The sequence below is a fragment of the Vitis vinifera genome, chromosome 12 (genome assembly GCF_030704535.1).
Source record: "Vitis vinifera cultivar Pinot Noir 40024 chromosome 12, ASM3070453v1".
Taxonomy (NCBI): domain Eukaryota; kingdom Viridiplantae; phylum Streptophyta; class Magnoliopsida; order Vitales; family Vitaceae; genus Vitis; species Vitis vinifera.
Window position 1 is genome coordinate 15,237,143 of NC_081816.1, and position 16,201 is coordinate 15,253,343.

At 41.5% G+C, this 16,201-nt stretch overlaps 1 protein-coding gene across 1 annotated transcript; it reads left to right on the forward strand.

Moving 5' to 3' along the window:
- Window positions 1-926: 926 nt before the first annotated feature.
- On the forward strand, window positions 927-11,036 carry LOC109123449 (uncharacterized). Its single transcript, XM_019223287.2, has 2 exons — window positions 927-1,541; window positions 10,089-11,036. Exon 2 carries the CDS (start codon window positions 10,127-10,129, stop codon window positions 10,787-10,789), a length of 663 nt encoding a protein of 220 aa, XP_019078832.1. The 5' UTR covers window positions 927-1,541; window positions 10,089-10,126; the 3' UTR covers window positions 10,790-11,036.
- The last annotated feature ends 5,165 nt before the right edge of the window (window positions 11,037-16,201 follow it).

Genomic DNA, 16,201 nt, shown 5'->3' on the forward strand with positions numbered 1-16,201 from the left:
TTTTCTTTCCCTCACATTTTTTTGGGAACTAAACATAATCTGAGACTTAAGATTGTTTTCATTACATTTAACTATTATTTATCATCATTTATTTTATTTAATATTTAATTAAAAATAAAAATAAAAATAAAATCATTAAATATGGGTACATATGATAAAAATATGTAAGATTCAAAAATAAATCAATTATTTTAACTTGATACTTAAAATTCTTTTAAAATTTTAAGTTATAACATTAAATTATTTTATCGAATATGATTAATCTACTTAATAACTTAAATTAAGTTATTAAATCATATTAATCCATTAAGCCAAGGTCCCAAATGCGTATTAGTAAAGTATTCGTAATCAAGTACACTAAAACAAAGTTTAAATATTTGGACCTTTCTTAACGTATGTTCAAGAGAATCATTATTTTCAATATATAGTATAGTTATTAAATATTGCAACTAAGGTGTTAGATCCCAACTAATATTTTTGGCAAGTACGTTTTCAACTCTTGTACAAGGATAAAAATATAGGTTTTTATATAAATAAAAGGAAATATCAATGAAAATTTGAAAAAAAAAATCAGGAAAATTAATCAAAATTTTAATAAAAGAAGGAATAATACAATATTAAAGTCATTTTGTTGAAAAAAAATATATATATTTAAATATAATTGTGACGTTCTATAATAATAAGTAAAACTTGGTAATATATAATACTAAGGGAACAACGAGTTTTGAATCACTAATTTAAAAAAATATTAAAAAAAAGTTCAATTTTCATAAATCAGATTTATTTTCAACCATTTTAAAATATTTTAAAATATATACATTTTTTCATAAATAAAATAATTATTTCCTAAAATACCCTTTTATTTGATAATATAAAATAAAATTATCTAAAATTAATTTATCATTTTGTAGACCCCCATTTGGGGCTCACTTTCTGCAGCTAATTTTAGACAGGTGTCACAATCTCAAGGAACCACGTGTCACCCCGTAATTGACCTTCAGTGAATCAGGTAGTGGAGTTGAAGGAGCCATTGAATGGTTGACACCTGTAAAGGGGATTTGAAAAAAAAAAAAAAGCTGCAGACGGTTAAGGGGGGGAGCGTTTCTGTTATAGTGGAGGAGGCCAGCTGCAGGAGAAGGGAGAGCTTTTCGGTGCTGGTCTGGGAGATGTTTTCAGGGGAGAGTTTTCCTTGCTGGTTTTCAAGGATTTTTTGGGAGAGGAGCTTTTGTTTTGGTTATTTTGGGTAGAGAGAGGGGGAGAGAGGGGGCCAGCTGTGTGAGAGTTTAGGGAGAAGGTGAGAAAAACAGAGAGAGATGGGAGCTTGAAGGAGGAGAAGAAGTTTTCTGACAGCTTGAGAAGAGCTCAGAGAGAAAACCAGGGGGATTTTTCTGGTCTTTGAGGAGGAGGTTTTCTTGAGGAGAAAATGAGGATAGCTTTGCTGGGGTTTTCTTGAACTTGAGAGAGAGGAGGAGGGAGCTTTCACAGAAGAGGCAGGATAACTTGGAGTCCTGTTGGTCTTTGCTGGAGAAAAACTCCCTCAGGTATGATTACTACAGGCATATTGATGTTTTTGGCTGTTTATCTCTCTTCCATATCTCTTTTTGATATCTGGATATTTGTTGGTTTGCTTGGGGTGGATTGATGAAGGCCACTTGTTGCTTGTTGATATATAATCTTGAACTCATGTTTGCCATTGTTGATCTTAATGCACCTTGCTTCTATTCCGAGATACCTAGGAGAATGCTCATAGCTGCCTTTGAAATGATTTTTTTCTCACCTAATCAGAGGGTTCACGGATGACTCATGAAGTGAAATCTCTGAAAATCACCTTTACTCATTTTCTTTTGTGTTCTTTTCAATGGATTTTTCTTTGTTGTGTCCAATACTTTGCTTCTGGGCCTCGTTCAATGTAAAGGCTGTAAGAAAGTAGATCTGGGTCTGGCTGTGTACTCATTCAGAGATCAAATATGATGGGAAGGGACTATGATTAGGTGATGAGATTCTACTATGAGGTTCAAAGTGAAGGTGACGATCTCTAAGGGTAAGAGGAGTTCAATTTTTCCGTTGATGACCTTCATGATAAGCTTAATATGACAATGCATGATTGGGTTTGCGCATCATTTCTCTTCTCTATTCCGGCACTAAGATTTGATATCAACCAAAGGGGAGTGGCTCTCTGTGGAGTTCTCTTTTCCCTGTTGAATGTCTCCAGTTGGTTTTGAAAGGACCCCACCAAGAATGTCATGCTCTTCATCAACTCCACTGGTGGTTCCTTCGGTGTTATAGTGGCAATTTATGACATTGCACAGTCGGTTGTTCTGTCCAAAACAAGATGTATGAAAACTGAAATAGGCTGACATTGAGTCCTTCAAGTCGGACAAACGACTGATGAGGTTGTCTTCAAGAAGCAATACCATAGTCAGCATCTTGTGTTTGTTTATCCTCTCGTTCAGTTTTGGTTTTGTCGAAATCTGGGTGGCGCTGACCATGACATCGATAGTATTTGATGGCTTGTTGAAAGAAAGGGATATTGCTATCATCTGGACCCACAGTAGTCACCTTGGCTTTCATCCATTGTTGATACCCACTATCACCGAAATACCCATTAAACTTTCCCTTCATCCTTCTATCTTCCATACTCATCTTCATGCCCACTACCCTTCTCATTGACCACCATTCCCATGCCCACTTCCAGCACCCCATACCATCACTCCCATGCATGCATCCACGGCCATCAAACCCACCTCAAGCTCACCATCACACTTACCACCATGCGTTCAGCTATCACACTTCCTGCATGGCATATTCATTGCCTTTGCACCGTGCACACCCATGTGACTCACCTTTTTCATCATACCCATGACTCTATTTCCATTATACCCCCATGCATTTTTCATACCCATTCTCATTCTCACCACCTACTGTGCACACGTACTCCCCTCCTCCTTGCTCATAGAAGAAGTCCCAAAACCCAAAGAAATGTGTCAAAGCCCAAGGTTGTTCTCGGTATCTCTACTGAGGAAAGGCCAAGTCAATCACGCTAAGGTCTTCAAGGCATCGAAGTGATTCAGCGGGTTGAACTGACTTTTTCTATACAGCCAGGTGCACCAAACATCAAGCCCAATGAAAATCTGGGCTGTTCTCATTGATTTGGGCCTGGGATTTTGGACATAATCAAGTAATAAGTCCAAGACATCAGCAGCCTAGAGACAAGACAGAGTTGTAAAATTTGGAAGGTCATCGGGACTTTTGATGCAAGGAGAGGACGTTTTACAAACTGGTTGAGGAATTGAAAAGAAGGCCCCGAACAGTTTACATCCTCTCTGCAAATGGTGTCATCTGCAATGTTACCCTTCGCCAGCCAGCTATGTCTGGTGATACTGTTTCATATGAGGGTTGTGGCCATGCTGCAGCTACAGAGGGTTCGTGATGTCCGCGACGGTTGAAGGTGAGAGAAAAGGCAGTAAGCCATCAGTGGAGACCAGTGTGTACCACATGAACTGTACAGAAGATGCAAAGTTTCATGCTATCAAGTCTCTTAATGAAGCTAATTTTCTCAAGGAGAAATTAAAGATTGCATAAGGACTTCGTGTTAATCATCAGCAATTTCATCAGATCCTTAGTTACACAAAATCTGGTATTGAAGCCGGTGCAGTTTTTGGTGTCAGATGCGGGAAATTTGGTTCTAAAAGCTATTATATCCAATCCATCTTTTGCACTATTTCGGTAAATTCAAATGCTTCTCCTCAGAGGGTTCGCTGTAGTGCTCTGAGGTTTGTTATGGGAAACGGAATGAAAGGACGTGGGGTTAATGTGTGTGCGAAGCTCCATGATTCAGCGTGCCAAGTCAGAAAAGTTTGAGGATGGGTACCTAATTTTCTCTGGTCAACTTGTTAAGGATTACATTGTTTCAGCTATGAAGCGTGTTTTCCTCAGATATTGCATCCTTAATATCAAGGTCAAGCAAAGCAAGCAGGGTCCCACAACACCATTGCCTGATTGGGTTATTGTTCAAGCACCCAATCATACCTCATCAGCAAAGATCATGCATGGAACTTTTAGCACAGCTTTGAGGATTCTGAATGCTCAATTAGGGGAGACATCCAGACTGGCTTGGCTCGAGGTGGGAGTAACGACTTGCAAAAGGAAAGGAGTTGCGCGAACAAAGGCAATTAGCAGCAAGTGTTACACTAATTTTGCTGGCACTGGGCTCACTAATTCCACTTAATGAAGATCAATCAAGCAGTTTCAGCGAATTCCATGTTGACCATATTACAAGAGAAATATACCGAGAAAATGAACAACCTTGGTTCAGGCTGAATATTTCAGAAGTGGTAGCCGATAAATTGAGTGGAAATACTTTGTTGGTACATGGTCAGTGGACCTTTTGTTTCCTTACCCAGAAGAGTAAGGCCTTGTAATGGGGTATCCATTAAGCGGAACTGTTGGTTTAGTATTTTCTGGAAGGATAAGGCGTGTTTATGTCTGTGAAGGGAATTGCCATTTTCATCATAGAGTCTTCAATCATAGACCAAATCATAATTCCTTCAACCGAGTGCTGTCAGTGGCGACCTATATCATGCTGTTAGTGATTTTTCTTATCATTCGTTCAGCTACACTTTTCCAGCAGCTTTGGAAGGGATGATGGGTCAATCTCCTCAACACAGCCCTAGGGCTACCCAGTCACCCCTGGCGTTCACTCCTCAGATTCCAGTCATTCCGCTTCAAGAAAAAACCTTATGAGATGCTCATCACAAACCATCCGTGGATGCAAGTTTCTTCCGGGCATGAAGACATGTGCAGTGAGCAAGGATTCCTAACTATGTTTACATAGGGCTATGGTGGCAAGGAAGTAGCTGCGGAGGGACCACGGGATAATTGGAAGATGTGAAAATCCTTGCAGAGGTTAGGGAAAGAGTTCGCCATTATGAAAGTGCTCCCATCTTTCAGACTTGCAAGATCCTGTCCCTGAAGACTTTGAAAGCATTTCTGATTTTGGATTTCTACATTCCACCAGTGAGCCGAGTCAGTATGAATGTGTCAGAGTATACAAGAAGACCAGAGAGGAGCAGTCTTGATACGTCTCATGCTGATCCTACATCAGACAATTGATTATCTCCGGAATTTGCTATATGAGCCTTATGATGATAGGTTCCTTGGCATGCAGCTGAAGGGGCCACGTGTCACCTTCCATCCCCTCATTCCCTGTTTTTTAAATAATCCTCCTAAATCCTTTTCTTTAACTAATCTTCCAATTTCTAACTTTTTTTTTTAAAGATCTCGATTTCAAAATTTTCATCCTTAGTCTCTTCTTAGGGTTCTAGAAATCCCATTTCAATAAAATTTGACCGACATTTTCTTTTCGGCGAGCCACTTTCGAATTTTTCATCATTTTAAAACGTTTTAAAATAAACATGAATTTAAATTCCGTAATTCCGAATAATGGAATTTATGGAATTAATTCATGCAAAAATAAACGGGCTTTGGTGGGGGCCCTACATCAAAGAATTTTCTTTAAAATAAAAAAAAATCAATTTGAATGAATTGTGACATGTGATGACTTTTGTGCTCGATTTAGTGACATGTATGCTATATCTTATGATCATTGTTTTGTACTAATCTCATTTTCTTGATAGCGCATAGTAGCTCGCTGCTCAGGTACACACTCATTCCTACTCTGGTTAGTCTATATGCATTTTCTGACTCTCATATGTGCATGATTGATTCGAGTATTCATTGATTTTCTCATTGATTGCCATGTCAGCTTCATTTTATTAGTAGAGACCCGACTTAGGGACTTAGAGGGGTGCTACGGTCTTTACCGTACCTTCCCGATAAGTAACCTGACCCCCGAACCCGATCCGGTTTTCACAGACCACTTTTTCCAAAAATCAGGAGTCACACTTAGGGTTTTTCTTTCTTATTTTGTTTACCCTTTAAAAATAAAACAAAAATAAGTGGCGACTCCAAGTCATTTTTCAAACGATGAATAAAATCAAATTTTCAAATATAAATCGAGCTCGCCATCGAGTGGGAAACGCGTTCGAGCATTGAGCCGAAATGCGGGGTCCACAAAATGGCGACTCCGCTGGGGACCATTTAGAGGGTCAAGCTTGAACTTAGGATGAAGCAAATGTGGCATTTGATGAGTCTATCAGTGGATACTCTTCTCTTGATTGCACTTTGAGAGTTCCCGAGTTTTCACTTGGGACATTGACATGATTGATCGTATAGGTCTATTATCTTGATTGGGGATTATGATATAGCCAGTTTCTTCATGCTTCATTGATATATTTGTTTGAGATATTTGACATGCTGATTATGATGATTGATTCCTCTTGATAGAGGATTCTGAGATAGGTATTTTCTCTGTGCTTCATTGCCATATTCGTTTGAGATATTGACATGCTGATTGTATTGATTGCCTATCTTATTTCGCTCAGCATAGTGATTCTGATATTTGCCATGATTATTCTGATCGCCTTGCATGTATGGATTCGTTGTTAGTTCGATTTGACATGTCGATTCTCTGGCTTATATATCATCTTGGTCGTCTTTGAGCATGGTATTTTTATCACTATTCATCTTGATTGTCACGACTTGTATGTATACATGAGTGATATATCCTGTACTCTGCCTGACTGCATGTCGCATGACTGCCCTTCTTCTACTTGATTGCATGTCGTTTGTCTATGTGGGTCTCACTTCTATCCCCCTACCTCCAACTCTCTTGGTATCGGTCATTTCTTTCATCTCGGCTCTCACTATTGCAAGCGTGAGACCTTCTGTGTGTTTGTTCTCTGACCGAGCTAGAGTTTAGGAGTAGGGTCTAGCGACGGGCTATATTGATGTACGGGAGCATCTTGGAGGTGACCGGCACACTGATGTCGGGAGGAGTCCGATCATTGAAGACATGTATAGCCCGGAGCTAGGTTTCATGGATATTTGTGTGGCCAGTGTGTTTCATATCCTGCTTTAGCTTCTTAGGGTTTCGGATGCACCCACACCATTCACTGTGCACTCTAGTCGACCATTGAGCGTTGAGAGTTTGAGAGATTTCACCATAGGAAGCCCCCTGGGATGTCGAGGTAGTGCATGTGTGGAGGTGATGACCACCTTGCATGGAAGCGCCCCGTCTCTTCGGAGGCGTGCAGAGGGTTGCGTACCGCCGGAGGGTATGATCGCTTCTGCTAGGGATCTTTTAAAGTCCACCCATATCCATTTAGAGCCACCTTCACCTTGTAGGTTGAGCCGTAGATCCTTCGATTAGGACTCCCTCCCTACACGTGGGTGCATCTGAGGGCTTTCAGAGCCTTTGTGGTTACACTTCGGATTTGACATTCCCTCTTTTTAGTCTCCAGTTGAGAGTGCTCGGAGATCGGTATGAGTTTGAGTATCGGTTGGATCACCTTTCATCTTATCATCTTAGTTCGTGTTTTTCACTCGATGAGTTTAGCATGTTTTCTCCTTAGGGCTTTCGTTCTCATTTCTTGGCTCGGCACACCTCTTCACTTTGTTGTCACTCACTCGATACTTTGGGATATGTTCATTGATCATCTTTTTATATTGTACCCCTATCACGGGCTCAGTACCTCATCATTTGTTTGATCCTTGGTTCGATTTTCAACTTGATGCTCATATTTTCATTACAGAAAAGTGAAAGACATATTTTCATATTCACACATTTTTCGAGAGATTCGCCTTGATCACCTTATCATTTTTTTCTTATGGAGCTCGAGTTGAAGATTGAATCAAGGATATTTTGGTCTATATTGAGTATCGATCTCGTGATAGTGTTCTTCACACCCCATTTACTTTCTTCACACCTCGATCATTTTTTGGATCATCGATAGAATTTCTTTAGTCATATTTGTAGTCATCTCACACTGGACACTCATGTGACTCTAGAGATTCTATTGTATATCCAAATTTTGATTGTCACCATATGATTGTGTATCGCACCCTGTCATGTATTGGGTTGTAGTGTATCATGCATTGGTCATTGTTCGTTGCATCTTGTGTCGTTGCATGAGTCGTGTTTGAGTCATTGTGTTTAGGTTTTTTTGTAGGGGTTATTTGTGGTCCCAGTCTTGGTTCAGTGCCCTGGGTTGAGTGGGAGAGAGGTTGATTCGTATTGCTGAGCTGCTATAGACGGATTCACAGTCATTTTCGATCGGCTAGCTTATCGCTTCTGTGGTTTCGATTCAGGAGGCATTGACCAGTTTGAGCTAGAGGATGGATACTCAGCAGAGTAGGCATGTAGTGCTCGAGGACACACCATCTGATATAGTGACGCCACCTGTTATACCCGTTCAGATGCCAGCTACACAGACTTTGCATACTATTTCACATGATCGGACTGCTATCGTTCCACCTATTGTCACACCAGTTACCATTGTTGGGGATCCTCGTTCTCGTATGGACAGACTCGAGCGAAGGATTAGACGGATGAGAGATCTTGATGAGATGATTTCATGGGATGACCCTGGCGATGTGCCAGTGGCCACTTTGCCAGTCGGTTTCAGGATGCCGGATATAGAGAGATATACGGGTGTTGGATGTCCTCGTATTCATCTCAGACTTTATAGCACAGTTATGAGAGCTCTTGGTCTAGATGAGGCACAGTTGCTCACTTTGTTCCCATTGTTGTTGAGCGGCCTGACACAGAGATGGTACGCTTCATTAGAGTCATCTCGTCGGAGAACTTGGGAGGACTTAGCACAGGAGTTTTTGAGACAGTATTCATTCAGTGGTGATACGAGCATTACACGTAGAGAGCTTGAGCTTCTTAGACAGGGATCAGATGAGTCGGTTTCTTCTTTTATCTCTTGTTGGAGGGAGAAGGCTGTAGAGATGATTGAGCGACCTACCGAGAGAGATCAGATGAGCATGTTTTTGAGGAGTTTGCATCCTAGGTTTGCTCGGCATCTGACAGGAGTCCCATTCCGGGATTTCAGATCATTGGTTCAGGCTTTGATTGATGTAGACGATGGCATATCTAAAGGATTATGGTTAGATATTATTCCTTCTTCAGATACTGAGGAGAAGGGAGTTGGTGGATCATCTGAGAGCTATGGAGACGTATGTTCAGCAGACTTTCAGCATCGACGACCTGGTTATCATCCCTATGTGAGATCATTGCAGACACCCAGGAGTAATTTCCCACCTTTACAGCATCGTCATCCTCATCCAGTTCAGCTGTACCCTTCTACGCATCCTCATGCTGTCACGGTGCGACCTTCATTTCAGTTTCAGCGTCCACAGCCTAGTATCCCACGACATGAGCAGTTTCGTCCCCATCGGCGACGTCAGAGGACTTATTTTGATTTGAGGATGCCTTTGGATAGAGCTTTTGAGCGACTCAGAGCTGCTGGTTTTTTAGCACCATTGGCCCCCATGCCACCCCCGAGTACCTTGCCTCCACGTTTTCGTGCTCATGAGTTCTGTGCATATCACCAGATGGCAGGCCACCGTACGGATTATTGTGCTTCTCTACGTCACACCATACAGGATCTTATTGACAGTGGTGCAGTTAGCTTTCCCATATCGACTACAGACACTGATCTTGGTCCAGATATGTCTACTGATTCCTTTCCAGCTTAGTCCACACATGCAGTTCCTCCTCCTTCGGGCTTATACCATCACATTTTGGACACCTAGGGCACTGATATTCACCAGACACTTTGATATTGCATACCTTGTTGGTGTGTTTTGGGACTACATTGTTAGTTGGTCGTTTGAGTTTTTGTTCTCTTTTATTTTGTATTTGAGTCTTGTTTTATAGTTAGTGTTTTGAGTTCGCACCTTGTGCTTCGAGAGTAGACCTTTGTTGTCCTATTATTTTGCATGATGTACTCTCATTTCACTTAGTGATATTGTTGTTTTCTTGGGTATATGTTTTTGTCTTTTTTTTTATTTTTATTATTATCATTGTTTCATATCATGCATTTTATGTGTTGTTATCTTGTGTTAGCATCTTGTGTTGCTTTGTTTTGTCTTTTGCATGTGTTTGTTTTAGAGTCTTGGACAGTTTTAGTGTCGTGACTGGTCCCCGAGCAGATATTGATGGTATGATGGTTATGATACAGAGCACATTGAGATTAGACTTCTTCAGTTGAGGTTCACCATGTCGGACGAGATCACACCCATTACTCTTACTGCTCTTTATGAGATGATGACGGATTTGACGAAGAGGATTGAGAGGATTGAGCTTATTTTGTCAGAGTATCCATCGTCATCGAGAGGAGCTCCAGGAGTAGCGATGCCTTCATTGCCACATTTGACTCCATCGATGTTTGCTACTTTGGGTGCCTCACATCCACGACCTCGCCCACATTCAGTGTTCCAGCAACATTCCTCATCCATTTCACTGGCTACGCCGACACGACCTTCGCCCCAATTTCAGGGCCCTCCAGTTATCACAGTTCCTCAGGAGCGATTTCCCCCTCATCGACGATGTCGGAGACACTTTTTAGATTTGGGCGCACCCCTGAGCGGGGTTTTTGAGACGTTGCAGGCCATGGGATTTTTGGCTCCTCTGGCTCCTAGGGCACTTCCAGATCCTGTGCCTCCACAGTTTCGTCTTGATTTATATTGTGCGTACCACCAGTCAGTAGGGCATCACACTGATCGTTGCACTGCTCTACGACATGCCATACAGGACATTGTTGATTCTGGGACATTTGGGCATCCTCAGTCTGATATGTTTCCTATTCCTATCTCAGCTCAGGCCTTGCATGCCGACGCTCATTCACCAGCAGTCCCTGATCTTATTGATTTGGGCGATTGACTCATGATTGGCTTACCTTGGTATAGTGGCACTCAGATTTTGTTCATTCTGTGGCCAGAGATGTGATGGCAGGACCAGTCACTGTTTTTGTTTTTGTTTGTTTGGTCTTGTTTTACTTTTGACATTTAGAGACTATAACTCGATTCTTGAGTATTGTCTTTGTTATCCTTCTTTTGCGTGATGTACTCATCGGATTATCCCATTGGATGCATTTTCCTTTATGGACATGTGTTTGTGTTTTGTGATATGATGTGTTATACTTTTGACTCCTGGCGTCTTTTCACTTGCACATTGTGGTCTTGAGGCTTGACCTATCATGGGAGATATTGAGCCTATTAGCTTAGGATCGGAGATTTGGGTTAGGGAGTTCGAGACTATGACACATCTTCTTATGATCAGAGCCGTACCTTGCTCACTTCCCACACCTTGACTCTTGTTTTGACCTACATCCATCCATTGTGAGCTTTGCACAGCATCACCATTGAGACCATTATATGACCTTTCCATCCTCGGTTTTTCTAGCTTTACACATCCTTTCTCTGATCCGACCAGGTAGAGTGTGAGGAGTTTGAGCCCAGGGTTGATTTCACATGGCGAGGGATATCTTATGATCTTTGGATGGTTTACGATATGAGGATTGGTTGGTTGCTTGATGAGATTGTCACTTATTTTGCCATGAGTACGGAGATTGATCTTGTATGATGAGAGTTGGCTTGTGATGGGCAGTCTTGCTTGATGAGATCACAGTTTACTTTGCATTTGGAGTACGGTTGGTGGATGATTCTAGAGGGTTGACGTGGTTATATCAGATGGACATCGATCTTTAGTATTGATCATTTGAGGGCTTGATAGCATGATGTTTGAGACCGTGGTCGTAGGATGGGTGGCCTTCATTTCGGTTAGCTCACACCCTATTACCTTTATTGACATCTATACCATTGCTAGCCCGTTGAGCCTCGCATGAGCATCATAGCCTTTTATTTCTTATAGCCTTGCTCACCTTCTACACCGGGATAGGGGCCCTTCAGTGTATGCATGCATTGTTTAGGAGTTTCATGAACCTTGGACCTAGGGGCGCATCTTTCTCATTATCTTTTCCTATCATTGCATCATTGTCTTTCATCACACTTCATCGATTGTGTCCTTTATCCTATTTGTTGCTCGTTTCGCATCACTTTCTCCCACTCTCGAGTGGTGATCATCCTCAGTTCATTACATGGAGGGTAGTCACGTCATTTCCACTATCTATCATACGGGCGTTGATCCAGGGATCCTTGGCTTGAGAGGGTCACATCATTAGAGAGGGTTTATGCTACATTGGCATTTGAGACTATGTTTACCCATTTTTACTTCATCTTTAGATCTTTCTTGGTTTGCATTCAGAGCATGTACATTTTGTCTATATGTAAAAAAAAAAAAAAAAAATTGAAAAAAAAAAAAATGAAAAGAACAAAAAAAAAAAAAAAAAAAAAAGGCACATGTGTGTATTATTCTCTATCGTTGAGTATGTGTATATTAGTGTTCGAGGGTCGCTTTGTTGGATATGTCTTGTTGACGAGAGTTCGTATGTGAGCTTTCCCAGACCCTCCATTCTTTGTATTCATTTTGTTGTATGTTTTGAGAGCGAGATGAGTGGCTTTCTCTTAGGAGCTCTGGGTCATTGTCCATTCCATCATTGTGTTCGTTATTGACGTGACCTCCTTTCATATTTGATTTGAGTGGATCATTACTCGTTCTCGTATTCTATGCTTCATCATCATCCTCGTTTTCACTTCTGATTCATCATTTTTATTTCACCCCTTATTCCGTTCTTACAGTGACCTCATTTTCGGGTTCGATACCCTCTTCGCACCATCATTATACATCTCGTCATCAGTTCGATTTTTCTTCATTGCATCATCATTGTTACCATGTTCACAGTAGGCATCTTCAGGTCCATGGCTCACGATATTTTCTATACATGTTGCATTTTATACATGAGGGCATGGGTTTTGATCATTGGGTATTTGGGCCTAGTTTCCCTTCATTTCTATCACCCTATCACCCTAGCCTACGTTACGTCCCGTGTCTTAAGACCACCCTGAGGCCATGACATCACACATTATGTTTGATAGCTCTTATGTGAGCGATACTTGAGATTGATTCGAGAGCATTCTGATTGTGACAGACCGGGAGTTATGGTATGACCTTACACTGGGGCATAGCCATATCAGAGAGTTTTATTATCGGATGACCATTATGTCGAGGCATACTCTTCTCAGTCGATGACGGATTTTTGAGCCATGACCATTCCTTGGAGGATATCAGATGTCCTTTTTCACATTGGAGCATGAGACATGATTGGCACATTTCATATGGTGTACTTTACACAGGGGCATACCCCTTTCGGTCGATGATGGTTTTTTTAGGTATAGCTGTTCCTTGGAGGCGATTAGATTCATTTCACATTGGAGTACGAGATATGATTGGGTGATATATTTGATGTGATCACAGGAGCATAGCCTTCTCATCATTGTTGACATATTTTTTGAGGTGATGGGATCAGGACACGGGCACTGATGAGTGCATGCAGTAGAGTTTAGTCATTTCAGGGTTTGCCCTATACTAGGGCATACCCCTTTCATTGGCGGTTGATCTTAGAGATACCAGTTCACATTGGGACGTGCTTTTTCTTTAGAGGAGGTCAGATACTCTCTTCACATTACCACGATGGCTTTGAGGAGCAGAGGTTCACTTTGATCAGATGATGTATGATTGGTTGTACTCCTCTCATTGATGTTTGATTTGGAGATGCTTACACTAGGGCATGACCCACTCGTCATTGATGAAGATTTTGTGAGATGACAGTTCATGTCGGGCACTTACTTTCCAGAGATCATTCTGCATTGAGAGCTTACCCATTCTGAGATGATGCATTCACACTGGGGCATACCTACCTTGCTGATCTTGACATTGATATTCCACCTCCTGTTTATGATTGTTGTTTTCGATGGATCATAGAGTCATTGACACCCTGGGCTCAATCTTCTCAGCATACCTAGTTTGATTTAGATATTCACTTACCTTTGTTACACACCCATACATCCTACATTTGGCACCGGTATAGCTGCACCCATCTTATCAGAGCCTTACATCTTTTGAGCCCACATATTTCATCGTCTTACATGACCTTATCCCTTTCTCTTGATCAGGGGAAGATATGGGCTAGTCTTGAGCTTTCTGGTTGAGTTTTCACATGCCTTTGGACATTAGGTTCAACATCTCCCATGATGGTAGGACCTATTAGATTGTTGATGCACTTGTGATGATGTACTCATATTGATAGTTGACATGTCGTGTTTTGATTTGCTTCCATTTCAGACCTAGAGTTTTGGTCAGCATTTGTTTGATCCATTATTTTAGTTTTGCTTTGTTAGCATGATTTCAGTGATGTTTGGACTTGTTTTAGCGTTTGTTCATTGAGGCTATGTATATCATTTCCATTGCATCATCATTGAGCATATCCCAGAGTGTCTTGTATGGTGAGATTCCGTGTCTTATGTTAGTTACTACCCTACACTGGGGCATACCCCCATCCTTGAGTTCATCGGATATTTTGCAGATTCTCTCACTGCTCAGTCTATTTCTTGATCTTTATGGGTCGTCACACTGGGGCATACCCCCATCCTTGAGTTCATCGGATCTTTTGCAGATTCTCTCACTACTCGATCTACTTCTTGATCTTTGTGAGTCGTTATACTAGGGCATACCCCTTTGGTGCTTTTCTACTGGGGCATACCCTCTCTCGTTGGGTTTACCGTGTCTCGTGTTGATTTCATGGTTGTCAGACCCATTTGCCGATCTTTATGAGTTATCACCTAGGGCATCCCCCTACCATCAGTTTGTTTAGGGCATCCCCCTATTGTCACCTTGTTTAGGGCATCCCCCTATTGTCATCTTGTTTAGGACATATCCCTTCCATTAGTTTGTCTAGGGCATCCCCCTTCATTCAGTTATCACCACCATGGATTTTCATCCTTGGGCTTTTGAGATTATCTCCACCATAGATCGGACATCTATGGGCATTTCAGATTCACCATCATGGATTTTCATCCATGAGCTTTTATTTCAGATTCACCATCATGGATTTTCATCCATGAGCCTTTATTTCAGATTCACCACCATAGATCTTCATCTATGGGCATTTAAGGTTTATCACCACCATGGATTTTCATCCCTGGGCTTTCGAGATTATCACCACCATGGATTTTCATCCTTGGGCTCTTGAGATTATATCACCACCATGGATTTTCATCCTTGGGCTTTTGAGATTATATCACCACCATAGATCTTCATCTATGGGCATTTCAGGTTTATCACCACCATGGATTTTCATCCCTGGGCTTTTGCGATTATCACCACCATGGATTTTCATCCTTGGGCATTTCGAGATTATCACCACCATGGATTTTCATCCTTGGGCTTTCAGTTATCACCACCATGGATTTTCATCCTTGGGCTTTCAGTTATTTCACCACCATGGATTTTCATCCTTGGGCTTTCGAGATTTTCACCACCATAGATTGGCATCTATGGGCATTTTTATTGTATCACCACCGTAGGTCTTCACCTATGGGCCTTCTAGTTTAGTGTTTAGGGTTAGTTTTTTTGGTTTGGCTTGCAGAGCTTTATTTTCTTATTTTCTAGTTTAGTGTTTAGAGTTAGCTTTTTTTGGTTTGGCTTGCAGAGCTTTATTTTCTTATTTTCTAGTTTAGCGTTTAGAGTCAGTCTTGTCATGCAGAGTCACAGCTCCTAGCATTCCTATTCACTGGCATTGCGCATCTTACCTTCATGGATTTGCACTTATTCTCACTCTCCTCACCTCGTTACCCTGTGCTTATCGCCTATTCATCTCGTAGTCCACATAGGGCGGTCTCCTTTAGACGCATTCTTGTTCGCACTCCAGGGTGGTTCGACCGTTACTTACCTTTGACATCGATCTTCGGGTCACTTTTGGAGACGTTTTAGAGGGAGCTTGGATCCTTAGTGTGGCTTCAGAGGCATTTTGAGACATCTTTCTCTTTTAGGATTAGAGCCTTTGTGTTTGTTTTTTGGCCTGAGTGAGTTCACATCTCACTAGTGTCCCTATGGGGGTCTCCTTCGTTCTTCGGTAGAGTTCACTTCATTCCACTCACTATTCACACTTACCTTTCACTTCAGTGTTCATATTCTTTACACTCGTGAACTCTACCGAAGAGGGGCATATTTGTAGACCCCCATTTGGGGCTCACTTTCTGCAGCTAATTTTAGACAGGTGTCACAATCTCAAGGAACCACGTGTCACCCCGTAATTGACCTTCAGTGAATCAGGTAGTGGAGTTGAAGGAGCCATTGAATGGTTGACACCTGTAAAGGGGATTTGAAAAAAAAAAA

What these genes read in the sequence shown, in the direction of transcription:
- LOC109123449 (XM_019223287.2), top strand. Translation starts at nt 10,127, where the DNA reads ATGTCGGACGAGATCACACCCATTACTCTTACTGCTCTTTATGAGATG.